At 36.6% G+C, this 27153-nt stretch overlaps 2 protein-coding genes across 4 annotated transcripts in view; both read left to right on the forward strand.

Moving 5' to 3' along the window:
* The first annotated feature begins 369 nt into the window (after positions 1-369).
* On the forward strand, positions 370-4294 carry LOC125782662 (homeobox protein goosecoid-2). Its single transcript, XM_049467405.1, has 3 exons — positions 370-786; positions 2669-2901; positions 4041-4294. The coding sequence occupies exons 1-3, from the start codon at positions 507-509 to the stop codon at positions 4140-4142; spliced, it is 615 nt and encodes a 204-aa protein (XP_049323362.1). The 5' UTR covers positions 370-506; the 3' UTR covers positions 4143-4294.
* Positions 4295-5671: 1377 nt separating this feature from the next.
* Positions 5672-27153, forward strand: part of LOC103038486 (3'-5' RNA helicase YTHDC2) — a 40445-nt gene continuing 18963 nt past the window's right edge. Inside the window, exons 1-20 of one of the 3 annotated variants that reach the window (XM_049485877.1) lie at positions 5710-5830; positions 7033-7244; positions 7990-8156; positions 9586-9676; positions 10815-11014; positions 12207-12409; positions 12761-12927; positions 15923-16025; positions 17447-17603; positions 18838-18945; positions 19918-20066; positions 21070-21205; positions 21381-21507; positions 21598-21663; positions 22829-23007; positions 23500-23596; positions 24864-24951; positions 25050-25130; positions 25220-25302; positions 26290-26395. In XM_049485877.1, the coding sequence (XP_049341834.1) occupies positions 7997-8156; positions 9586-9676; positions 10815-11014; positions 12207-12409; positions 12761-12927; positions 15923-16025; positions 17447-17603; positions 18838-18945; positions 19918-20066; positions 21070-21205; positions 21381-21507; positions 21598-21663; positions 22829-23007; positions 23500-23596; positions 24864-24951; positions 25050-25130; positions 25220-25302; positions 26290-26395 (2301 nt within the window). In that variant the 5' untranslated portion in view covers positions 5710-5830; positions 7033-7244; positions 7990-7996. Of the gene's footprint in view, positions 5831-7032; positions 7245-7989; positions 8157-9585; positions 9677-10814; positions 11015-12206; positions 12410-12760; positions 12928-15922; positions 16026-17446; positions 17604-18837; positions 18946-19917; positions 20067-21069; positions 21206-21380; positions 21508-21597; positions 21664-22828; positions 23008-23499; positions 23597-24863; positions 24952-25049; positions 25131-25219; positions 25303-26289; positions 26396-27153 lie in introns of all 3 variants that reach the window. The other 2 variants (XM_049485901.1, XM_022685645.2) reach the window with 2 other exon arrangements.

The following is a 27153-nucleotide window of genomic DNA, read 5'->3' on the forward strand; positions in this document are numbered from 1 at the left end:
GTACACAAGAGTCATACACAAACATATTAACCCCAGCTTATCCTCACGAGGACCAGCGGTCACTCCCGACGCCAGCGAATCAAAGCCCCTAATGCCAGACAATTTATCTTTTTTAGCTAAAACCACAACAAGGCGGATTTGAGGGAGCCCTCTGTACCCCTCATTTGATACAGTGAAATCAGATTTCATTTCAGCCAAAGCCAGATTAGCCCGAATCTCCTCTTCTCACTAACACCTTTCACAAAACTGCCCAGATTAGACGGGATTTTTTTCAGCCACTTTATACTGTTTTGTGCTGCTGTATAGGGGGATTATGTTTTTGTCTCCTTTCTTTAATCTATTGAGTAAATGGGGGTTTGACACCGAGCTGAAGGAGCAGAGAGAGAGAGAAGGAGTGGGAGAGAGAGGCTATAGCTATACTATATGAAAGTCTCTTCTCGTCTGGAGCTCGGACCAGACGCCTGGACCTCGGCTCTCAGTGGTGGTCAGTCAGTCCGGGGTGTAGGATGGACAGTGTGGAGAGGGAATCCGGCAGGAAACGGTTCGCCTTCAGCATCGACAGCATCCTGAGAGGGACGTCCGACAGAGGAGACCATGGCAAGGCTGGCAGGACTGGCACAGTTGGCGAGGAAGACCCGCAGCACCCTCAGAGTTCCTCAGATCCAAAATCCAGCTCAACCACCACCAACCCCACAGAACCAGAACCGCTCCAGCGCTCCTGCCTCTGCTGCTGCTACTGCTCACACTGCGGAGAGATGCTGCAGGCCGAATACACACCTGCCACAGGTAAGAGCACCAGATTATTAAAGTATACATGCAGTATATATACAATAAAGAACATTTTAGTACATAAACATAGTATAGAATATATAGTTTGATAATAAATGTGATACAAAGAAATAGAGTCCTAGAATCTTAAACTTAGCCTGGCTTAAATAGTTCTATATATCGCTGCTGTCCAATGAAAACCATATATCTCCATTTTTGTCTGTTTTTAGTTTACCCCATCATTTGAACCATGTAGCTGCTCTGCATGGTGTGTTAATAAATCTGGATAAATAAATAAAAAAAGCTCTAAAATGAAGTGGAAAACTTTTGTTTTATATTAGCTTTCTTTCAAAGCTTAGAGCATTCTTGCCTTCTCCTGTAAAACCACCAGTTTGGAGATACCTGTTTTTTTATTGGACAGCGACCATATGCAGAAAACCCAATGACAGTATATAGTATATGCATTTCTATACCATGGAAGCCCATTAAAAAAAATGTTTTAAGTACATTTCTATATCATTTTTGAAGATTCTAAGTCATTTCTTTGAGGTGCTACTTTGTTACAGCAAATAATTACTATGAGACAGTAAGTCATTATTTTGAGAGAGTACGTAATTAATTGGAGATACTAAGTAATTATTTTATACTAAGTCATTATTTTGAGGTGCCAAGTCATTATTTGGAGATATTTAATCATTACTTTGAGATTCTACTTTGATATAGCAAGTCATTATTTTGAGACAGTAAGTAATTAATTGAAGAAAAAGTCATTATTTTAACATACTTAATCATTACTTTGAAAAACTCAAAAAGGTCATTATTTTGAGATACTCAGTCATTATTTTGAGATAGTAAGTAATCACTTTTGAACAGTAGGTCATTATTTTGAGATACTAAGTTGTTATTGTGAAATACTAAGTCACTATTTTGAGACAGTAAATTGTTATTTTGAGATATTAAGTTGTTATTGTGTGATACTAAGTCACTATTCGAGACAGTTTATCATTATTTTGAGATACTAAGTCATTCCATTGAGAAAGTAAGTCATTATTTTGATATATTAATTAGTTATTGTGAGATACTAACTCACTATTTTGAGACAGTAAATCAATATTTTATGATACTAAGTTATTCATTTAAGACAGTAAGTCGTTATTTTGATATATTAATTAGCTATTGTGAGATACTAAGTCACTATTCGAGACAGTTAATCATTATTTTGAGATATCAAGTTGTTATTGTGAAATACTAAGTCACTATTTTGAGACAGTAAATCGTTATTTTGAGATATTAAGTTGTTATTGTGAGATACTAAGTCACTATTCGAGACAGTAAATCATTATTTTGAGATACTAAGTCATTCCTTTGAGACAGCAAGTCATTATTTTGATATATTAATTAGTTATTGTGAGATACTAAGTCACTATTTTGAGACAGTAAATCATTATTTTGAGATACCTAGTTATTTCTTTTAGATTCTAAGTTAATACTTTGAGACAGTAAGTCATCATTTTGAGATGTGGTTATATGAAGATGTTTTTTTGCTGACATAGTACCTCAAAATAATGACTTTGTATCTCAAAATGATAACATAGTATTTCAAAATGATGACATTATATCTCAAAATAATGATAAAGTATCTCAAGGCTATGACATAGTGTTTCAAAATAATGTTGGCATAATGTTGTGTTATTATACTCAGCAACTGGGGCATTGACACAAATACGACTGAGGCCAATTCTCATATTATACTTGGCAACCGGGGCTTTGACACATGCGGCTCGAGTCAGGCTTTTTCCACTTGTGTGGGTATTCAGGGCAAAAATATCCCATGCCATTTACTTCACCTGAAGTTGGTTTTAATGTTATGGCTGGTTTTCTGTACTCTGCTGTGTTCCAGCGTGTCCGTTAGCGTGGAGCAGGAGAGCTCTGACGGAGTCGGTTCTGGTCGGCGAGGCTCAGAGGAGGGAGAGCTTCAGTCAGATCCAGAAGAGGATCCGCCGCCATCGAACCATCTTCACCGAGGAGCAGCTGGACGCTCTGGAGGAGCTGTTCCTGCAGAACCAGTACCCTGATATCCACACCCGCGAGCAGCTGGCTGAGAGAACACACCTGCGGGAGGAGAGGGTGGAGGTACACACCCACATGCCAAAACTCATGAGACAGCAGTTTGTAAAGTGATCATGAAGTGTTTCCTCAGGAAACAGCTTGGGAATGCCCATACCTGTAAAAGTTGTGACTTTTTCTTCAGGTCCACTGAGCATATAGAACAGTGTAGTTCTATATTTAGGCTTGGAAAAAAGTAATATAGCTCTGTAATATAATCAAGAGGAAGATGGATGATAACAAGCCATCAACCAACATCCAAGCTGAACTGCTTGAATTTTTACACCAGGAGTAAAGGCATAAAGTTATCCAAAAGCAGTGTGTAAGACTGGTGGAGGAGAACATGATGCCAAGATGCATGAAAACCGTGATTAAAAACCAGGGTTATTTCACCAAATATTGATTTCTGAACTCTTAAAACATTATATTATTTGAGGTCTGAAAGCTCTGCATCTTTTTTGTTGTTTTAGTCATTTCTCATTTTCTGCAAATAAATGCTCCAAATGACAATATTTTTTATTTGGAATTTGGGAGAAAATTTGTCTGTAGTTTATAGAATAAAACAACAATGGTTATTTTACATAAACCTATAAATAGCAAAAATCAGAGAAACTGATGGCGTTTATTTGCACAGATTTTTTTTTCATAGGAATTCATTCAAAAGTGTGCAGAAACGGCTCAAGGTCACTTTTTTAAAGATAAAACCACAAAATTCAGTATACACAAGTGATTTACCAAAATCATAAAATATAAAATGTGAAGACAAAAAACAAAAAAAGGTAAAAGCAAAAAAAGGATTTAAACATTTTTAAATAACAAAATATAATAAAATTAATAATAAAAAAGCAAGAAAATACTGCGAAACGTATGAAAATACTGAAATGTGTTGACCACACATGGCCTGTGATGCCCACATCACCCACATATAATCAAAAGTTACTGGACACTGCTCTATTAGTTAGCAGTATTTGAATTAAGTAAGTATTTGAAAAAATTAAGAGACCACTTCAGTTTCTGAATCAGTTTCTCTGATTTTGCTATTTATAGGTTTATGTTTGAGTAAAATGAACATTGTTATTTTATTCTATAAACTACAGACAACATTTCTCCCAAATTCACATATTCCGGTGTTTAATTAATCAGTATGATGCTCAATGTGCTTTCAGGTGTGGTTTAAGAACCGGAGAGCGAAGTGGAGAAGACAGAAGAGACTGCCTTTCAGTCTCCGCGGACAAGACGAGTGGAAAAACGTGCTGCACGGAGACTGATGGATTCGTGATGAACGACGAATGGATATGTGTTTAACTTACATAACTTGATTATTTATTCATTTATGTATTTATCTATTTTAAAAATATCCCTTTACCTACATTATATGGACCAAAGTATTAAGACACTTGCTCTATCAACTGTCTCTACTGTCAAGAATGTTTAAATTAGAAGTTGCTTGTGGTTTCATTTATCGTAATACTTTATAAAAACTAAAGAAATACATTTCTTTTTGTAATACATTGTCATTATTTTATATGAGCTACAGTTTATTAGACCACAATATGGACGGTGGAATATTCTCAGGTAGAATAACATGTAAATGTAGTTTAAGCAAATAAAAATATGAAAAACGTGATTTTTGTCATTCCAAAACAATTTTGGCTATGGCCTTTGTAGTGCACTGATTGAGCCAAGAAATATTAAACACAGAATTTCACACTTGGTGTTTTTTTCTGCTTTGGCCTGTCTGGTTATTGAAGTCTTGCAAAATGGGATAAAGAAGTTGTTCATCTTTATATATAAAAGTTGTCAGTTGGATAAGCTTGTGCTTCTGTCAGAAACCTGTAAAGAACTCTTAAATATGGCAGTTATTTTCATATGTCATACAAGAAGCTTATGTTTGCACAGTGTTTAATATAAAAAAAACTACAGGTAAGGTTAAAGGGGGCTGCTTGCTATTCGTAAAAAAAAAGTTGTTATGTAAGAAATAAAAATCATAATCGAGAATTACTCATATATATTTTTTTTACAATATCGCCCAGCCATTTTAATATATTAATTTAATTGAAATAAATATAATTGATAAATATCTTTATTTTAGTAATTGAATGAAAAATTTGAAACTCATACTGTATATTATATAGCTGTATTACACACAGAATGATCTATTCTTTTATTGTTGATGATTTTTGCTTACAGCCAATGGAAACCCAAAAATCATTGTTTCAGAAAATTAAAATATTATATAAGACCAGTAGGTACTTTTGGCAGTGTGGGCAGTGTGCCAAGTCCTGCTGGAAAATGAAATCTGCATATCCATAAAAGTTGTCAGTAGCAGAGGGAAGCATGAAGTGCTATAAGATTTTTACAGGAAAACAAAACTGCACTGACTTTAGACTAGATAATAAAACACAGTGGATCAACACCAGCAGATGACATGGCTCTCCAAACATTTACGGAAATGCAGATTTCATTTTCCAGCAGGACTTGGCGCACTGCCCATACTGCCAAAAGTACCAATTTCTGAGATACTGAGCTAACTTTTATAAAAAATATATATATATATGCACAAGTATATTCATGTGGTTTGGGGTTAATGTGGGGGGATTGGAGCTTTAAGGGTTTATAAAATTTATAGGCCTTGTTTTAAGACTTCTAAGTAATGTATATAGTGGTCTAAAATTAATTCTAATCTTAAAAATCAGGGTTTTGGGTTTAAATTAAGGAGTGAATATAAAAAGAACAGGCTTTGTCCCAAACAGCATGTAATTAGTGGTCTTGGCAAATAGTGCAGGGCATTCATTAGCTAGGGTAGCTAGGTGTAGTGTGGAGGTGTGTGATTCGGGACGCGGCCGTTGGGGTTCAGTCTATAGCAGTGAAGGAGGCGGTGTGAGCAGAGCAGGGGGAAGGAACCTCAGAAGGTACAGAAAGCCGGTTAAACTCACAGTTACAGTGACGACAGACTGTAAGTAAAGCTTTATTTTATTAATAGACATGTTTTACTGTTGATCTGACCAGGACTAATGAGTTTTATGAGCGAGGAACGGACAGAATAACGTTAAAAACTCTGCTAGCTAATGTTGTTTAGCTAGCTAGCTAAGTTAGTTAGCTTTACAGTGATGTTGACTGTATGAATGCTTAGCTGAGCTAGTGGGCCAAGTTCTGAAGTTAATTCACAGTAAATTAATGTTTAAATATGTTAAGCTGTTAAAATAATAGGTAACTAGCTAGCTAAACTAGTATTTAAGCTGTCTGGCTAGTTAATATAGACTAGCTTTAGCTCCAGAAGTTGCAGTAAGTTACTAGGCAGATATAAACTAGATTAGCCTCTTAAATCCACTGCTTTTAGCCTGTAATTAGTGTAATTTCAGCTCAAACACTCAATATTTTATGATTACAGAAGATTTAACACATATAAAATGCTGAAGAACCTAAGAATTGTACTTTTAGCTGATTATTACAGCTGTAAAACCTCCCAGCAGACACATCTCTCAGGATATCACTGGTTTTAACTAATATAACCTATATGTTTATTCAAAAACAAACACTCTATAACCTAAAACATTTAAATTAAATGCAACAGAATAAATACATGTCCCATTAAAGACTACTACTTATAGTAAATACCTTAGCTACCTACTGTATACTGATATAGCTGGGGGTGCTGTTAGTGTTTTGGTTTTGTCTGAGTTTCGTTTTCGTTTCTTGGTAGACTTTCCTTTGTTATTGCATAATCTCCTTCTCCCCCTGCACCAGTCAGGGGCAATCGGTCAGTTGTAATGTTACAAAAAAGTCCCAAAACAGACTATTTTCCCAAATTTATACTGACATTGGACATTGTGATTGATAATGTCGCATTTTATGAATTAATTTGTCTGTATATGCAGTAGAAGTGTTTTCTGGATTTTATTATTATTTATTTACTTATGTATTTATTTATTTATTTTTTAATCCCATTTTCTCACCAATTTACAAGGCCACTTACCTAACTCATTAGGGGTCCTCCTAACCCCTCCTAATACCCTAACACCTCTTGCCATACATGTGAAGTCAGCCACCGCCTTTAATCGATGCAGATGCTGCTGATGCAGTTGGACTGTATCACAGCCCTACTCGGTTCTGATACATCAGCTCACAGACGTCTTGTGCTGATCCACATCAACATAGGAGTGATGAGGGGAAAGAGCGCCACCTACCCACCCAGAGAGAGAGAGAGAGAGAGAGCAAGGCCAATTGTGCTCTCTTAGGGCTCCAGCAGCTGATGGCAAGCTGCATGACTGGGATTTGAACCAGCGATCTCCCAATCCTTAGTCCGCTGGACCACTCTGTGCCCCTGCTGGATTTGAAATTTGTAAATGGACACTTTCGTAAAATTTTAGGTAACACTAAAAATACATAGGACAGTTGTTATGGCTTTTGAAAAATAAGCAATGATTTAAGAAGTTTAACTTTTATAAAATATTAATTGAAAGGACAGAAAACATTTTGCATTTTAACAGCCACAAACTTTAAAACTTGTCTAGCTAGCTTTATGACCTTTTTTACTTTTTTTACTAATTTAACATTCAGACTAAATAATCACAATAAATCAATAATATGAGTAAACAACTATGCAGTATATATAGCCTAGTTTTATTTTTACAAGATTAAATATCAGTCCTGAATAGTGGACATTAGATTAGTGAATGAGCCTAGTCTTGGAAAGCTATTCAAATTCACATTTTATTTTGATTAGGTGTAATAAATTTGTTTAAGTCACACACTTGACAGACACACAGGCCGTTATCCTAAAGGGTAAGAAACTAATAATAATAAGATTTTACTACACGTGGCCTCAGCATCATGTTGAGATAATTTAGGCAAAAAAGGGCAGTTATCCAAAAAAAAAAGTGATTATGTTAGGAAGGTGATGATGATATTTGAATTAAATGTGAAATGTAATATTTAAAAACTTTACATATTTTATTTCATATAACTTAGGAACTGGTCTTTCAACTTAGTCAGTCAATCACGTTCCACAGCTTTACACCTAAAAGAGAGAATGTCAGACTGATAAAATGTAACTGTAAATGTATTGTTATGGTTCTTGATGTCATGCCTTTTTTTGCTGTGTTTTCCTCGCAGTGTAAAGATGTCTCGACCGAACGCTGGCTCCCACAAACCGAACAGGAGTTCCTCTAAACAGTCGGACTCACTGAGATCAAAAGGCCTGAAAGACATCAGGATTGATGAAGAGGTTAAAATAGCTGTAAACATAGCTCTGGAGAGGTTTCAGTACAGTGAAGAGAAAGGTGTGTGCAAGCTCTTGTGTTAAAGCTTTACTTACTAGAGCAGACTGTTGTAAAATTCTGTTTTATTTGTCATGTAACGACTCTCTATGATATTACACCCACATGAGCTTTTATGACATCCTATTTTAATTCCACAGTCATTAGTTTGGAGTCGGTCCCCCCTTGCAGCTCTAAGAGCTTGTGTGGAGCTCAACAGCTGACTTATTACAGTGATGCAATCCTGTTAGAGTGGCTAGGGGCTGGATTTTATACTTAACACCTGAAAGCAATAATTAAGGTGTATATATAGTATATTGGGGTGGGCGATATCCTCTTGAGACCCTGCATCCTCATATGGGGACTTATCATTTCTATGAATCTGCACTATGATACTTCATTATTTTTTTTTTACTTGACCCTCATATGGCCTCATATGGAGGCTCTGCCTGTACTATCTAGTGGTTATATGACAACATTACACTAAATTCATTAAAAAAACAAGATGGTGGGAATCCCAGTCAGAATTTTCCACAGCCAGTTAAGAGAGAAACATGAGCCAGGTAAAAATTTTTACTAAAATTTATACTAATCCCAAATAGATAGACGAAATAAAAATGCACTCAAACAAAGGTCTGGGTCTCAGGAGGATTTGGCCCTAAAATAATATTTTGGTGATAATGATACTCTTGGTGATATGACTAAACACTGAATTAAAAACTAGTTTAAGAATACACAACTGCAACAAAATGAAAGTATACAAAATGATATTATTGCATATGATATGATATGGCACACCCCTAACTGAGATATAAAACAGTATAAGAATTTTATCAGATTTGTAACAGAAGTCAATGATCCAGAATATCATAATAATAATACTAATAATAATGCACTCCAAATATCTTTATATATCCAGGATTAAAGTCAAACGAATGACACTGGACATATATAATCTGTCTCTAGTAGGTATATAATGGGAAATGAGAACAGTGTGAATTTTTCTTTTGCTAAAAACAGCAAGAAAGTAGTACCCTGGTAACATGGCACAATATTTTAGGGTACCATATTGTTCATGATATTCAAAAATGTTGGCGAATTTAAGCGTACGATATGATTTGGCACACCCCTAATGGTGTATCTCAGTAAATCCAAACAAACTATAATGCACTAAAAAGTTACCTCTTGTTTTTTCCCCAAAGCTTGTGTACATATATATTATATATCTATTATTGAGTGATTTCACGCTTTATTCTTGGTGATGTAACAGAATTGGCAATTAGCCAAAGCGAATTTATTGATCTATTGGTGGAGCTGTGCACAGTGTATTTTGGAAGCAGTATATAGTATCCTTTAACCTCCTAGTGCTGGTTGTAAATGACTTTTGGGACATTTTACATTGCTTACATCCTGGTGAGTATTTAAGTCTTAATTTAGATTTTTTTTCTTCTAGAAATGGAGTTTCCTTCATCCTTTACCAACTCAGAAAGAGCTTTTGTACATCGGCTTGCTCAGTCCCTGGGCTACATTTCCAAAAGCAGAGGGTAAGCATAAAAATAATACTTAACTTATGAATACTTAATGTAATTCAATTACAGCATGATTGTTAGTTTTTTTTTCTTCACACTTTTAAATATGGATTATATGGATTATACAAACAGTGTTAAAAACAAACAAACAAAAAACAAAAAAAAAACAGTGTAATAACAATCCATTAACCTTTTCTATTCAAGTAATGTTATTATTTACATCTTATTAATCAGGGTTTTTACAATAATTATGTTTTTGACTTATTGTACAGTATGTGGACACAACCTCCGTCATTTTTGCTGACCTCAGAGTTGCCCATTAATTAGAATGAGCTGATATAATGGGTTTTTTTTTATTTATATTTGCTTCTACAGCTCTGGAAAAAAAATTAAAGACCACTTCAGTTTCTAAATCAGTTTCTCTGATTTTGTTATTTATAGGTTTATGTATCAGTAAAAGGAACATTTTTGTTTTATTCTATAAACTACGGACAACATTTCTCCTAAATTCCAAATAAAAATATTGTTATTTAGAGCATTTATTTGCAGAAAATAAGAAATGGCTAAAATAACAAAAAAGAGGTAGAGCTTTCAGACCTCAAATAATGCAAAGGAAAAAGCATTTTTAGGAAGTTTTAAGAGTTCAGAAATCAATATTTGGTGGAACAACCCTGGTTTTTAATTACAGTTTTCATGCATCTTGACATTTCTCCTCCACCAGTCTTACACACTGCTTTTGGATAACTTTATGCTGCTTTACTCCTGGTGCAAAAAATTCTAGCAGTTCAGTTTGGTTTGATGGCTTGTGATCATCTATCTTCCTCTTGATTATATTCCAGAGGTTTTCAATTTGGTAAAATCAAAGAAACTTCTCATTTTAAGTGGTCTCTTAATTTTCTTCTAGAGGTGTATATTTGCTTTTGATTCTATTCCAACTCTAGTTCTAGTCAGAATATTCTTAATCTTTTTAATTTCATTGCTTATTTAAAGTAATGTTTAAATGTGTTATTATGAAATTGTATTACTGTTGTTTCTGTGATTAAGAATGGTCTAAAAACGACAATACCTTTTGATTAATTTATTGTGAAATAGAAATTCTGTCATCCCCTACCCTTATAATAAATCATTTGAATCATTTGTATTATTATTGCAGTAAAGGATCTAACCGGTTTCTCACTATATGGAAGAAGGATGGCTCAGAAGCTGCTCAGTCCATTATGACCTTTTCATTCACTGCCAATTCCAAGCATGTGGTGAGAAACCTGCTGCAGAGGTTTCCCATCACGAGTAAAGAGCGCACTGATCTGCTCCCACGCACTGATAGAGGCCTGTCTCTTTCCCTGGACACTGGTGGTAGGCAATTTACATATTTCTTCCTGTTATTTTGGGTTATAAATTAATATCTGTATGTTCACTGTATCATGATGCGTACCATATTTCCAAGTTTTTGCCTATACACTGGCCTATTGACCTCAATAAAGTTTGACGACTTTGATATCGCCCACTATCTTTTTGTTAGAAAAGAAAGCTCAGTTACCGTGAATGAGCTTTTATGTTGACTTTGTTGAACAACAGAGAATTTATTTTAAATATTACATTATAAGGCAATTAAATAATCAGTATATCTTTGGCAAATAAACTAGATCAGGCCTAGTCTGTTAAATAGTGCCAATTAATCTGTATCAGACTTTTGACTGAATTACCTATTAGTTTCCTAAAGTTATCACTAAACTGCGAAAAAACGGCTTTTAGCTACAGAACACCAGTTAGCTGGAATTCACTTAAAGGAAACTCACTGAGGTCACTAAATCAGTTTAAACTTTTACTATCTAACCACCTTCAAACAGCCTGTAACTAATTTAGTTGTGTTTTTCTTTTACCTTTTTTTTTTACCTTTTATTTATTTTGTCTTTTTATTCATCTAATTTTCTAGTTTTACCTTTTAGTCTTTTTATTTATTTATTTTATTAATTTCATCATTTTATTTATTTTGGCATTTTACCTTTTTAAATATGTATTTTATCCTGTTATTTTATTTTTATTTTATATATTTTATTATTCTAATTATTTCTCTTTATTTTTTTGCTTTACATTTTAGCCTGTCCATTTATGCATTTATTCTGAATTATTTTATTTCTTCTTAATTAAATCTTATATTGTTTACTTGTTTTTATAATAATGCTTTTACTATTTCATTTTGTATTGTTTTGTGTATGAATTTGCTTATTTTAGCTTTAGCTGATTAAATACTTGATTTTAATAATTTTATTTTTTATTTATTTTTCAGTTCCTTCAAGTTGTAAATGCTTGACTGCATTGAAAATTAGAGTTACCCTCCATCTCTTACCAAGTGAAAATATAGATTGATTGATTGATTAATAGAGCTAAACCTGGACCATAGCTTCACCAATGGATGTTCTGTAGTGTAATTTATAATGGACATGTTTGATGTTTTTCGTAAATCAGCATTATGTCGAATTTTTTACCTTTTAAATAGCAGCATCACCATTTAAAACTAATTCTACTGTCTTTTTTTACCCTCCAGACGGTAGTCGAGACAAAAACAGGACCAATGGCAGGCTGCAGAAGGGCCTTCCCCAAGTGCCTCAGAGAAGAGGACCATCAGAGCTGGAGAGTTTCCGGCGGACTCTGCCCGTCTACGAACGCCAAGAGGAGATTGTGGCAACTATTAAGGAGAACCAGGTGGTGCTGGTTGTGGGTGAGACAGGCTCAGGCAAAACCACTCAGGTGAGAAACAAAAAGTGCAATAATCGCATTTAATAGTTTTTTACATGTTTTTTTTTTCATTAGTTCCAGAGAGGCATTGATTCCCGAACAATGTGGGTCTGAACATGATAAAGAAGCTTTCAGCCACTGATACTTATTTTCCTGTCTAATATGATGCATTTTTACACAAACAGAGACAATTTAGAGAAAATATAATCAATGAAAGGTAGAGGATGGCTTGATTGGTAGCTTGTTAGGTAAGCTGATGAGCCACGCCCATACACTCCCACACACTACAATGCAAGCAGCTTGGGATGAAGCAAATCAATAACCTACAAATCAGTAAATTTATGTTCATTCCTTTTATTCTAGATTCCTCAGTTCTTGCTGGATGACAGCTACCAGAAAGGAATACCATGCAGAATCTTTTGCACCCAGCCCCGGAGATTAGCCGCTATCGCAGTGGCAGAGCGTGTGGCCGCAGAGCGAGGAGAAAGTATCGGCCAGACTGTTGGCTACCAGATCCGCCTGGAGAGCAGGTACAGTGTTGATCCTCATATTGTGCAAAGTAAAAATCCTTCCTGTATGGATTTATGCATATACTAGTTTTTATTGTTGATGATTATGGCTTACAGCCAATGATAACCCAATAATCAGTGTCTCTTAAAATTAGAATATTACAGTGCCTTGCATATGTATTCACCCCCTTTGTTATGAAGCCCCTAAAAAGTTCTGGTGCAACCAATTACCTTCAGAAGTCACATGCTTAGTGAAATGAAGGCCACCTGTGTGCAATCTAAGTGTCACATGATGTGTCAGTATATACACACCTTTTCTGAAAGGCCCCAGAGGCTGCAACACCATTAAGCTAACCAAACAACACCATGAAGACCAAGGAGCTCTCCAAGCAAGTCAGGGATAAAGTTGTAGAGAAGTATAAGTCAGGGTTGGGTTATAAAAAAATATCCAAATCTCTGATGATCCCCCGGAGCACCCTCAAATCCATCATCATCAAATGGAAAGAACATGGTACCACAACAAACCTGCCAAGAGAGGGCCGCCCACCAAAACTCTCAGCCCGGTCAAGGAGGGCATTAATCAGAGAGGCAGCACAGAGACCAAAGGTAACCCTGAAGGAGCTGCAGAGTTCCCAAGCAGAGACTGGAGTATCTGTTCATATGACCACAATAAGCCGTACACTCCATAGAGTTGGGCTTTATGGAAGAGTGGCCAGAAAAAACCTTTACTTACAGGCAAAAATAGGAAGGCTCGTTTCGAGTTTGCAAAAAGGCATGTGGGAGAGTCCCTAAGTGTATGGAGGAAGGTACTGTGGTCAGATGAGACCAAAATTGAACTTTTTGGCCACCAAGGAAAACGCTATGTCTGGCGCAAACCCAACACATCTCATCACAGTGAAACATGGTGGTGGAAGCATCATGCTGTGGGGATGTTTTTCAGCAGCAGGGACTGGAAAACTGGTCCGAGTCGAGGGGAAGATGGATGGTGCTAAATACAGGGATATTCTTGAGCAAAACCTGTTTACGTCTGTCAGTGATTTGAGACTAGGGCGGAGATTTACCTTCCAACAGGACAATGACCCAAAGCATACTGCTAAAGCAACACTTGAGTGGTTCAAGAGGAAACGTGTAAACATATTGGAATGGCCTAGTCAAAGCCCAGACCTTAATCCAATTGAGAATCTGAGGTCAGACTTGAAGATTGCTGTTCACCAACTTAAACCATCTAACTTGAAGGAGCTGGAGCAGTTTTGCCATGAGGAATGTGCAAAAATTCCAGTGGCAAGATGTGGCAAGCTCATAGAGACTTATCCAAAGCGACTTGCAGCTGTAATTGCTGCAAAAGGTGGCTCTACAAAGTACTGACTTACGGGGGTGAATAGTTATGCACACTGATGTTTTCAGTTATTTTGTCCTATTTGTTGTTTGCTTCACAATAAAAAAAAAAGTTAAATGTTGAAAGTTGTATGCATGGTCTGTAAATTAAATGATGCAGACCCTCAAATATTCCCTTTGAATTCCAGGTTGTGAGGTAACAAAATGTGAAAAATGTAAAGGGGGGTGAATACTTTCGCAAGGCGCTGTATATAAGACCAAGTGGTACTTTTGGCAGTGTGCCAAGTCCTGCTGGAAAATGAAATCTACATCTCCATAAAAGTTGTCAGTAGCAGAGGGAAGAAGCATGAAGTGCTGTCAGATTTTGTGGGAAAACAAAACTGCACTGACTTTAGACTTGATAATAAAACACAGTGGATCAACACCAGCAGATGACATGTCTTTCCAAACCATCACTGATCATCAGTACATTTTACATTTCATTTGTAAATCAAGGGATCAGAGTCTGGAGGAAGAGTGGAGAGACACACAGTCCAAACTGCTCGAGGTCTAGTGTGAAGTTTCCACCAATCAGTGATGGTTTGGAGAGACATGTCATCTGCTTGTGTTGGACCACTGTGTTATATAAAGTCCAAAGTGTACATCTCTCTACAAGTCAATCCATAGCATCTGAGATCTGGCTCTTACTTGGCCACTCCAAAAGGTGGATTTAGTTTTTCTTAAGCCATTCTGTTGTCAATTTGTTTTGGTGTTTTGGGTCATTGTCATGTTGCAGAACCCAACTCCTACAAAGTTTCAGCTGAAGTACAGACACATTATCCTGTAGAATATTTTGATACACAATAAGAGCATCCCTATATGGTGTCTTGTCATAGACATCCTGCTTGCTCAAGGTTTATGGACTGACTATTTAACAGAGATGTTGACCTGTACCTAGGGGTCACTAATGGATTGTTTCTTTACCTCATTGATTAGTGTCGGTTGTGTTCTTTGGGTAATTTTGACTGGGCGCGCACTTTTTATGCCATGTTCACACTGCAGGATTTTATACCAGTTTTTTTAGTCGACGACAGTTTTTATTGATCGCTGACAAAAACTCTAATCAGAGGCAAATTGCAGATTTCTCTGCTCTCACTCACTTGTGTAGTGTGAAGTACTAAAAGAAGCTCACCAAACAGTCTCAGACAACTGGCAAATATTTGGCATGCTAGATATCTGAACCAGTCAGTGACTGGGAGTCAGGAGCAGCAGCTACATACTGCCAATAGGATCCCGTAGCAAAAGAACCACGGGTCCAAAACACACCAGAGCCGTTTATGGAGATTCTGAACACTTTCTGTCTGCCTGGAAATTAAATATCAGGAAATTAAACTTTAGAGGAAGCCCTCTATGAATAGAGGTAAATGGAACGAAAAGCTAAAAATAATTAAAATTAATAATTGAAAATAATAATGAGCTACTTGTTCTGAGTATTTCTGATCGTAGATCCTCTGAAAGCTCTTTTTGGTGTGGCATGGCTCATAGAGCTACACCAACCTGCCCATAGAATGCTACCTTCTAGCAGACTTTACTTCCAATCAGTCAGTAGGTTAAGTAGCCCGGCAGTTGCAGAAGCTTGGAAACCCCTGTTCTTGCATATTCACTTTAATGCAGTTTAATCAAATGTCTGTCCTGTCTCCAGAGTTTCTCCCAAAACCTTACTGACGTTCTGCACAAGTGGTGTCTTGCTCAGAACCCTGATGTCTGGGGATGCCACCCTCTCCACGGTCACGCATGTTATTGTGGTAAGCACCTCCTGTTTGTTAACATTAGCGTGTGTGATTTATTGTATGTCAGTAATGAGAATGTTGGGTGTTGTACACTCTTATAGCAACTGCAGCCTTTCAGGCATGTTTGCTCACATTTTGGGTGTGCCTGAGGCTGCTATGAGCACTAGAAGATATAATCAGATAACAAGCAGAAGATGAGCTCTTCCTTGTCATTTGCATAGTGTACATTATACAGGTAAAAGTACTGTATGTGGACCTCGCTATGTGCACAAAGACACAGTCATGCAGGAACCATGATTTTTACTTTTTTATATATACAAACTGTTTATTCAAATGACCACAAAATTAGCGTTATGATATTTTTTTAGATCTTATATAAGAAGTTTGGACACTCTGGATCATTCAATGTTTTTACTTTTAATTATATTAAATTTACTTTTTTTTACACTGTAAATGAATACTGAAGTCATCCAGACTAAAAAGTAACACATACTGAATCATGAAGTAACTTAAACTGGTAACTCTAATGAACTTATCCTGTACAACAGAATAAACTCCTGCTTTTCCTTTCCTGGGCGGTCCTGATGAGTGCCAGTTTCATCATTATAGTGTTTTTGATGGTCTTTGCGGTGACTGCACTTGGGGATACTTTCAAAGGTGTTGAAATTGACTTTCGGATTGACTGACCTTCGTTTTTCTCTTAATGTATTTATTTAGTTGAGTAGTTCTTGCTTCTCATAATCAGGATTAGAACATTACTCAAATATTCACTATTCACTGTATACCTGTAACTCTACCTCTTCACTACTTTACAACTGATGCTCTAAAACACTTTATTAAGAGACAAGAAATTCAAGTAATTAACTCTTGATGAGTTCAGCACAGTTGTTAACTGAAAGCCTGAATTCCAGGTGACTCTACCTCATAAAGCTGACTGAGAAAATGCAGCCAAGATGGGCAAAACTAAAGTTGTCTAAGCAAGCTACTTTAAAGAATCTAAAGAATCTAAAATATAAAAGATATTCTGGTTTGTTTAACACTTTTTTTCGTTGACTAAATAATCAATGTTTTTCTTTATAGTTTGTAAGACTTTAGTATTAATCTACAATGCAGAGCATTTTATAATAATTCGAAAAAAAAGTGAATTTAAGGCATGTCCAAACTTTAGACTGGTACGGTATAATAATATTTATTATATCAAATAATCAATATGGGAAATTAGCAGCAGGGAAAATTGGCACTGACTTTACAGTAGCATTATGACCCTGTAGCAATGCATTGTTTTATAATATTATATTAATAGTTAATTAAATATTAGACGTCTGTATTATTAAACACTTTCTTGAGGTTTCTGAACAATATACTGTACGTTCTGAGCAGCTGTCTGAGCCAAGCCTTTCGTTACCTTCACTAAAACATCTTGCTGTTCTCCACAGGACGAGGTTCATGAGCGGGACGGCCTGACAGATTTCCTCCTGACGAAGATGCGGGACATGCTGCAGAAAATGCCCTCTCTAAAACTCATCCTGTCCAGTGCTGCTCTGGATGTGGACCTGTTCATCAGATACTTTGGCAAATGCCCAATTATTCACAGTGAGTGCACAAAACTGTAGCTACAGCTCTGGAAAAAATAAGACACCACTTCAAAATGATGAGTTTCTTAAATTTTACCAAATTGAAAACCTCTGGAATATAATCAAGAGGAAGATGGATGATCACAAGCCATCAAACCAAACTGAACTGCTTAAATTTTGCATCAGGAGTAAAGCAGCATTAAGTTATCCAAAAGCAGTGTCTAAGACAGGTGGAGGAGAACATGCCAAGATGCATGAAAACTGTGATTAAATATTGATTTCTGAAGTTTTAAAACTTTATGAATATGATCTTGTTATTTTCTTTGCATTATTTGAGGTCTGAAAGCTCTTCATCTTTTTTGTTATTTCAGACATTTCTCATTTTCTGTAAATAAATGCTCTAAATGACAATATTTTTATTTGGAATTTGGGAGAAATGTTGTCTGTAGTTTATAGAATAAAACATCAATGTTAATTTTACTCAAACATATACCTATAAATAGCAAAATCAGAGAAACTGATTCAGAAACTGAAGTGCTCTCTTAATTTTTCTTTTATTATTATTTTGTGATTTATTTAAATGTTATATTTTTATATATTTATAATGTTTTTTTTGTGATAAACCTTTTATTAGCTTTTTTTTGTTTTTGCAAGTGTGCAAAAACACAGTACACATATAATAATAATAATACAAACTACAGAGAATAATATAAACTTATTCTCATTCGAACTAAATAGAAAAAGTTAGGTATAAAGTATATAGTGGATGTCAGATTTTTGTCTAATAAAAAGAATGCATATATTTAAGGGCTGCTCTAATGGATTACCACTCCAAAACTGTAGCTGATTTAATTGTTTTTATCATTACAGTAATTTTCTCAACAGAAACAATGTGAAACCAGAATAATAACCATTGCTGCAAAAGTCGTGGTTTGGGTTAAACCAGTTTTATATAATAGTCTTTTAAGTTTCAGTTAAGCCAGCAAAGATTAATCACATGATGCTTCGTTGGTAGTTGAGTGTTTTAATGCAGTTTGCTTGACACTAAAAAGTCATTAGAAAGTCTTTCTTAGTTCTGGACCAGCCTTGCCCTGTACTGTAGCTTTGATATAATCCAAATCTGGCATTTGTTTTTAAACATTAGAAAATGCTCTTTATACTATATGTTACACTGCAATTTTATAGATTATATAGGTTTTTGCACAACCTTTTTGCTTTTAATAGAATGATCTGATAAATGTGTTTTATATCAGTCAAAGGGCGACCATATGATGTCAAACCGCTCTATCTGGAGGACATCCTGAGGACCACAAGCTACATGAACAAGGACATGGTCAGATATAAGAAAGAGATGCAGAAAGGTGAGCTCAGCAACATTTTCCGTTAAATAGAGAAATCACTGTCCACATCAAAACATGATTGCTCTATCACAGGATAGATTCTTAGAAGTTCATTTGTAATCTTAAAAGCTAGAAATTGCTGGTTGTTTTTTTTTTTTAATGTAGTTTTATAATTTACTTCTAGATGTTTTACCAGGTAATTTTTTTATAATTAATAAAGATTTTCAAAATATTTAAAATTATTTTACTGGAAAAAGATAAACAAGGAAACTTTTAAAAAGCAGGTGTCATATTTTCTGCACTATAAAGGCCTGTCACAGTAATTCTGTTCTAGACTTGCATGGACATACATTCCACAGACATGACCTCGATATTGGTCATTTTGTTTACTAAGCAAGGAAAAAGTGTTGGTTTTATTTCATTTTATTTTTTGATGTTCCACTGTGTCTCTTTGTGGCTCTCTCTTTGTGTATGGCTGGCTGGCTGTCTGTCTGTCTGTCTTTCTTTCTGTGTCTCTCTTTCTGCCTGTCTGTGTCTGTCTGTCTGCTTGTGTGTGTCGGTGTCTGTGTTTGTGTCTGTCTCTATGTGTCTGTGTCTGTGTATCTCTCTGCCTGCCTCTGTGTCTGTGTCTGTCTGTGTGTGTGTGTTTGTGTCTGTCTTTGTCTGTTTGTGTGTGTATCTCTCTGTGTCTGTCTGTCTGAGTTTGTGTGTCTGTCTGTGTTATCTCTCTGTCTGTCTGTCTGTCCGTGTCTGTCGGTCTGTCTGTCTGTGTTATCTCTCTGTCTGTCTGTCCGTGTCTGTCGGTCTGTCTGTCTCTCTCTCTCTCTGTCTGTGTGTCCCTCTGTCTGTCTGTGTGTATCTCACTGTGTCTGTCTGTCTGTGTCTCTGTCTGTGTGTGTCTGTCTGTGTTATCTCTCTGTCTGTCTGTCCGTGTCTGTCGGTCTGTCTGTCTGTCTGACTGACTGTCTGTCTGTCTGTGTGTGTGTGTATCAGAGGAGAAGCAGCAGACGTCTCTGACGGAGTGGTGTGAGGTGAAGGAGGGAGTTTCTCGGCCGGAGCCTCAGAGAGACCGACGTCCCGCCTGCGTCCTGCAGGAGAACGACCTGCTGTATGATGGAGGGGACAGTGTCTTCAGCCAGCTGGTAATTCTGCAGCTAGCTTACCTTTTAAACCTATTCGGGATTTCCTGCAGTAGAATATAATGTGTTGAATAGGGCTGCAACTAATGATTATTTTGTTAGTCGACTAATCTTATTTTAATTTTTTCAATTAGTCGATTATTTAACGATTATTTCTGCTATGTTCTCCATCATTAAAAACGATAGAAACACCTAACGATAGCGCATTTAATTGTCTAGATGTTGTTTAAATTTGGAAAGTACTGATCTTTAAAGAGTAAATATGTAATTTGTTGTGTTGGGCACTTTTGGAGACATAAACTAAGTTGAGTGTAACCTGTGTGAGTGAACCAGTTACCCATCTCCCATTGCGCTTCTGTCCCCAGCACTTTGTGTAATACAGTACAGTTACAAATTAAAGCAGCACTAGGTAGGATTTCCTTGATTTTTTATCTTTTTAAATAAGTGAAATTACAGCTTGAGCTCAAAGCAGACTCTAAGTTTTCCGAGGCGACCAACGCTCGTGAGAACTGCGACCGGCTTTCCGACCTTTAGTTCTAACAGTTCTACAAGGACTACTGGTTCATTCTTTACAAACTAACATACAGACACTCTGAGACCGAATATGTCTGTGAAAGCCAGAAAACAAGAAAGAGAAACTAATCCGCCTGAAACATTTATTACACTCTGCAACTGTAGGGGGAGCCCACGAGCACAAAATCTCAATCCTACCTAGTGGATCTTTAACGATTAGTCGACAATAAAATTTGTAGTCGACCAATATAAATAATCAACATTGTCAATTATATACTGACTAATCATTGCAGCCCTACCACGGAAGGCTAGTATTACTGACACATTAACGCTGTATGCAGTGTGTAGCACAGGGTGCAGTGTGTGTTATATGTTAAAAATGTTATAAATTCTATTAAAACCTTCCAAGATGACACCTCGCAACTTATACAGGTTTGGATGTTCCCATCCAAGCCATTCCCAAAGACAACTCTTCTTGATCCTCTGTGTGCAGAATGAGAAAGACGTGGCCTCGCTGGAGCCATGGCTGCTGAAAGAAATGGACACCTGCATCTCGGAGATCTTCTTGGAGCAGGATGCAGACGCATTCGTCCAGCTTTTCAACCTCATTCTTAATGAAAACATCAGTGGTATGGGGATTTTTCCATATGGTTAAAGCGTTATACAGCTTTAAATAATGTCTGTATATTAAATACTTAACTTAAAGTAATTCAGAATCTCACTTGTTAAAACGCTACTAGTTACTGTTCTACAAAAAAATGAGAATCCACCGTAATAATATATAGTGATTTCTGTGCCTCTCAGTGGACTACAGGCACAGCGAGACGAGTGCCACAGCTCTGATGGTGGCTGCAGGGAGAGGTTTCATCTGCCAGACGGAGCAGCTCCTTAGCATGGGAGCTAATGTGCACATCAAAGCCTCCAACGGCTGGTAAGCGTGCAGCTACATGATGAACCGGGACATTAACGTAGTCGTGCTGTTTGTACTTCCTGTTATCTAATTTGTTCTGCTGTTTTTCAGGACGGCACTTGATTGGGCCAAACATTTCAACCAAACTGAAGCGGTGGATCTGCTGGAATCACATATGTAAGCATGCGTACAGTTTGAATTTATGTTTTATTAAACCATAAAATTTATCTATTGTTCGTTGACTAATGGAACTGTCAACTGAACTGACTGTTGACTGTCAACCACTGACTAATCAAGTGATACTAAGATTTTTGTATGTATAGATTTAATATTTTGTTTATTGCAACCACCTAGCAACCACTTAGAAACTACAAAGCAACCAACATGTATTCCATAGCATCACCTTAGCAACCACCTAGCAACCGCTTACCAACCTTGCAACCACCACAGATACACTACAGATAGCAACACCGTAGCAACCACCAAGTAGCAACATCTTAGCAATTACCTAACAACTGCTTGGCAACACCTTAGCAACCACCATAGCGAGTGGTCGGAGCCATTTTAACTACGCAACCATCCTGCTATATGAATGATTGACCAATCGAACTATTGCCTACTGACTAATTACCTTTGGAATTGAACTTATCACATTATCGACCACAGACCAATTAGAACAGCAAATATATTAACTGATAATTAATCGAAACGTTGCACATTGACTAGTTTTATTATTACATAGTGTCTTATTTAACAATCTACTATGTTGGCTATTGAGTAATTAAATCATTGTCTGTTGGCAAATTTGAGCACTTAATTATATAAACTATTGACTCATTGATTTGTCAGTAATTAGCTAATTAAACTATTGACTGTTGTCTAATCAGGCTATTGACGTATTGACTGTTGACTAATTAAACCATTGCCTTTATTGACAGTTGATTAATCAGATCATTGTTTTTATTGAGTTTTGAAAAATTAGATTGACTATATTGATAAATTGACTAATCAATTCAATGACTAGTATATAGACTAATCAAAACATCACTGGCTAATTAAAACATTGACTGTGCTATTAAGAGTTGATTAATGGAAGCATTTTATTTAAAGGTTTTTATTTATATTTTGCAACAATACAATCAGAGCCATGACTTCTCCCCGCCGTTCTTTGGATTGTCTCTTAATTTATCATAATAAGTTAGTGTAGTACCAAATATAGTGATATGTAAAGTTATAGCACAATAAAGTGCTTGTCATTTGGACATAACATTTCCTATAACAAAAAAAAAGCAGTTTTATTCTTCTATTAAAGATGTATTGTTTCTTCTCTTCTTCTCCACAGCTCCTCTCTGGAGGCAGGCCAGCTGGACGAGTCATCCTTGTTGCAGTCGTCCAGTGGGGAGCTGAGTGCTGAGGACCAGGAGCTGCTGAAGGCTTACCACCACAGCTTTGATGATGAGAAGGTGGATCTGGACCTCATCATGCATCTGCTCTACAGCATCTGTCAAAGCTCTGATGAAGGTCAGTGTGCTAAGAAAAAAAAAACTAAAGTTAAAGCAGAGGTCAGCCATGCAACATGACAACAACCCTAAACATACTACAGAGAATCCACCAATGAGTGGCTTAAAAGAAAGAAATCGAGTTCTGGAATGGCCAAGTCAAAGCATGGGGTCATTCAAACTAGGCTCATACATTACACAGCTGAAAGAATTCTGCATGGAGGAGTGGGACGAATTTTCCCAGTCAATGTTAGAGAATGGTAGACTGGTAGATTATGGAGGATTGTCTTAACTTTTTCCTGACATAAATGTTTTATTTATTTTAATTACATTTAATAAGCTATATTACCTCTATTTTGTTAAAATGTTAAGCCAATGCTCAGTGTTTGAATATGTAAAAAAAAAAAGAGCAAGGTTTATAATTGGCTGTCCTAATTGAGAATTCAGTGATGTATTTTTAGTGCTATATCAAAAGTCTAAGCTAATGTTGTGCTTGTTTTCTCCTTTTTTTTAGGCGCAGTTCTGATATTTTTACCTGGTTATGATGAGATAGTCGGACTGCGAGACCGCATTCTTTTTGATGACAAGAGATTTGCAGAACATCAGCACAGGCATGTTCATTTTTATTGGTTTTACCTGGTAACATACACTACTATGTCCAAATGTTCATGATCACCCCTTCTAACAACTGCTGCTTTCAGCTACTTTAAAGGAGAACTCTGGTGTGAAATAGATACAGTAATTTTGTGCTTTTTGCCCAGCGCTCTGTACAAGAGCTGCTTCGGGGCATATTTTGCCCTGATAAATTGCTTTTTCCACCGTTATCCAGGCTCAATGTAGCTTCACACCTTCTTGGTATAATCCGGAGAGCTTTGACACTTAAAAACGAGGCATTAATAACTTTAAAAGTGCACAAGAAGCACTTTAGTAAAAAAAAAACACTGTTTACAACCCATAGCCCAGGTAAATCTCCGGGTGCGATCACTGTACTGATAATGGTAGACGCCAATGCATTTATTTACACTGTTGTTTTCATGCTGAAATACTTTGTTTTATGCTCTTTAACAAATACAGACATATGGTTTGGCATATTAATAATTGTATGAATTAATTAATTAATTATTTTTTTATAATTATATGTACATACATACTTGTGTGTGTGTGTGTGTGTGTGTGTGTGTACACACATAATAATAAATATTATTAATATGCCATTAAGTGTTTCACTCACCCAAATAAAGTGTTTACAGGAGAGATAAGCATGTCAATTAATCCAGGCTCATCAGGACAATGAATTATTTGCAGCAACTCGATTTAGTCGTGAATCGTGCTTTTAAATGGAGCTTTGAGCTGTGAAAAAAAGGCTTGGATGAAAAGCTGCGAGAAGTAATTTGCCAAAACTGGAATAGTTGCGAAGAGCCTGTGCGTCCTGGAGTGCGTGTGGAGTAATCTCAAAACATTCACTATCAGCAACTGGTTTCTAAAGGCTGGACTGCTGGGGAATGAAGAGAATTGCACAACGCTCTCCCGACATGTGCGCTCTCTGAACTACTTTTCCCCTTTTAATATTACGACTTTATTCTCATAATATTCTGACTTTACTCTTGCAACTTTTCCTGGTAGACGGCATTTTTTTTAAACAGTCATGTCTCAGCACTGTTATTTGTGTATGTAGCTTATTTAATTCAAAGTTTCTGTGTAAATATGTTATGCTATATAATGTGAACAACTGCGGCTTATAGTCAGGTGCGACCTGTATGTGCGCTCAACAGCCCAGAAGTTACAGTAATGCAAGGTATGGGCTTAAGGTATAAAAACTAAAGGTAACAGAATATTTTTGTATTTTATTTAGTTTTAACTTTGTGTTTTGTTTTTCAGGTACCAAGTATTCACACTTCACTCCAACATGCAGACCTCAGACCAGAGGAAAGTCTTGAAACCGGCTCCAAGTGGAGTTCGCAAAATTGTGAGTGCGTTTTTTTTAGTTCTGCAGCATGCCAGAAATTGTTCTATATATGATACAACATTTTAATTGATTTGTGATTCGTTTAATTTCTTTTTAAGATTCTTTCCACAAACATCGCAGAGACAAGCATCACGGTGAATGACGTGGTGTTTGTCATCGACTCTGGGAAAGTAAAAGAGGTACCGTATCAGTTCTGTTCTCTGATTGTAGGACAGCTTTTTGTGTGTGAATGAGATCCACTAACTTTGCTTTGCTACAATTGTGACAGAAAGCTTTTGATGCTCTGAATCATGTGACCATGCTGAAAATGGTTTGGATATCGAAGGCAAGCGCTTTACAGCGAAGGGGAAGGTATGTATCTCAAATTGTATTATTATACAATTTGTCCAATATACTGGACAAGCATTGTGTGTACAGGGGTTGGACAGTGAAACTGAAACACCTGTCATCATTTTAGTTTTGGTGGCCAATCGTCATTAATTGCACATTGCACCAGTAAGAGCAGAGTGTGAAGGTTCAATTAGCAGGGTAAGAGCACAGTTTTTCTCAAAATATTGCAATACACACAACATTATAGGGGACATACCAGAGTTCAAAAGAGGACAAATTTATTGGTGCACGTCTTGCTGGTGCATCTGTGACCAAGACAGCAAGTCTTTGTGAAGCATCAAGAGCCACGGTATCCAGGGTAATGTCAGCATACCACCAAGAAGGACCAGCCACATCCAACAGGATTAACTGTGGACGCTGTAAGAGGAAGCTGTCTGAAAGGGATGTTCGGGTGCTAACCTGGATTGTATCCAAAAAACATAAAACCACGGCTGATCAAATCACGGCAGAATTCAATGTGCACCTCAACTCTCCTGTTTCCACCAGAACTGTCCGTCACCACAATCAATTATTGTGCTCTAAAACCAGGTGTTTCAGTTTTATTGTCCAACTCCTGTAGATAAACATTTACCAGTGTGATGGAAAGGATTTGTTTAATTTTAAAATAAGCTACATGGGACGAACCTAATATTAGCAGCTGCTAGCCGCTAATGCTAATACTGCTGCACCCAGCCTTAGTGGAAATCTGGAAACCTGAGCTAACTGTAAATTAACTAAAAAGCACTTTACACACCCAAATAAACAGTTTTCAGGAGAAAAAATTGTGTAGATTAACATCCAGTGCTCATATTTTTTTTTTTTTTTTTTTAAGAATTACAGTTTTGTTTTAGACGTTCATTGATAGTGCGCCTTATAATCCAGTACGATATAATCCTTATAATCCAATACGATAGTTCACGGTTTGTCACGTCTATAACTAGCCTCTGTTTCTGTTTTTTGCTGTTGTAGAGCTGGACGCTGCAGACCAGGAATCTGTTTTCACCTGTTCAGTCGACTGCGGTTCAAAAACATGCTGGAGCACCAGGTTCCTCAGCTGCTGCGTATGCCTCTGCAGGTACACTCTCAATCTGTAGTTTTTGGCTTTTTGCACAAATTTAAAAAGGTATTAAAGACTAGTTATGTTGCTCATTGCTTTCAGTAACATCTTGGGCTAATACAGGGGTGTCCAAACTACGGCCCGCGGGCTATTTGCGGCCTGTTTCCTTTTTTGGAGCGGCCCGCGAGGTATTTTAGAAATAGAATGAAAGTTGGCCCGCTGTTAAGCAGGTTTTTATAATGTGAGATTCAAAGTTTAAACGCTATGTGTCAGAAACGGGCCAAAGTCTAAAAGCGGCGAAAGTGAAGTTTTAGCGCAGAAAAACGGGCCAAAGAGTCTAAAAGCGGAGAGAGTGCGCATTTCTAGCACAAAAAAACGGCCAAAGAATCTAAAAGCGGAGAGAGTGTGCATTTCTAGCGCAGAAAAACAGGACAAAGAGTCTAAAAGCGGAGAGAGTGCGCAGTTTTAGCGTAGAAAAACGGGCCAAAGAGTCTAAAAGCGGAGAGGGTGCGCCTTTCTAGTGCAGAAAAATGGGGCAAAAGAGTCTAAAAGCGGAGAGAGTTTTAGCACAGAAAAAGGGCAAATGAGTCTAAAAGTTATTAAGGAGTTTAATATTAAGAGACATCATCAAATGAAACATTAATTTGAAAAATCTTAGTTTACACAACAATGTCAAATATAGATAAAGATAGTATGTCAAGTAAATGACAAAGTGTGTAGATGAAAGTAATCAGGAAAATGTATTATTTAAAGTGGTATATTTCATTATTTGTTTT

The sequence above is a fragment of the Astyanax mexicanus genome, chromosome 1, assembly GCF_023375975.1.
Source record: "Astyanax mexicanus isolate ESR-SI-001 chromosome 1, AstMex3_surface, whole genome shotgun sequence".
In the NCBI taxonomy this organism is placed as follows: domain Eukaryota; kingdom Metazoa; phylum Chordata; class Actinopteri; order Characiformes; family Acestrorhamphidae; genus Astyanax; species Astyanax mexicanus.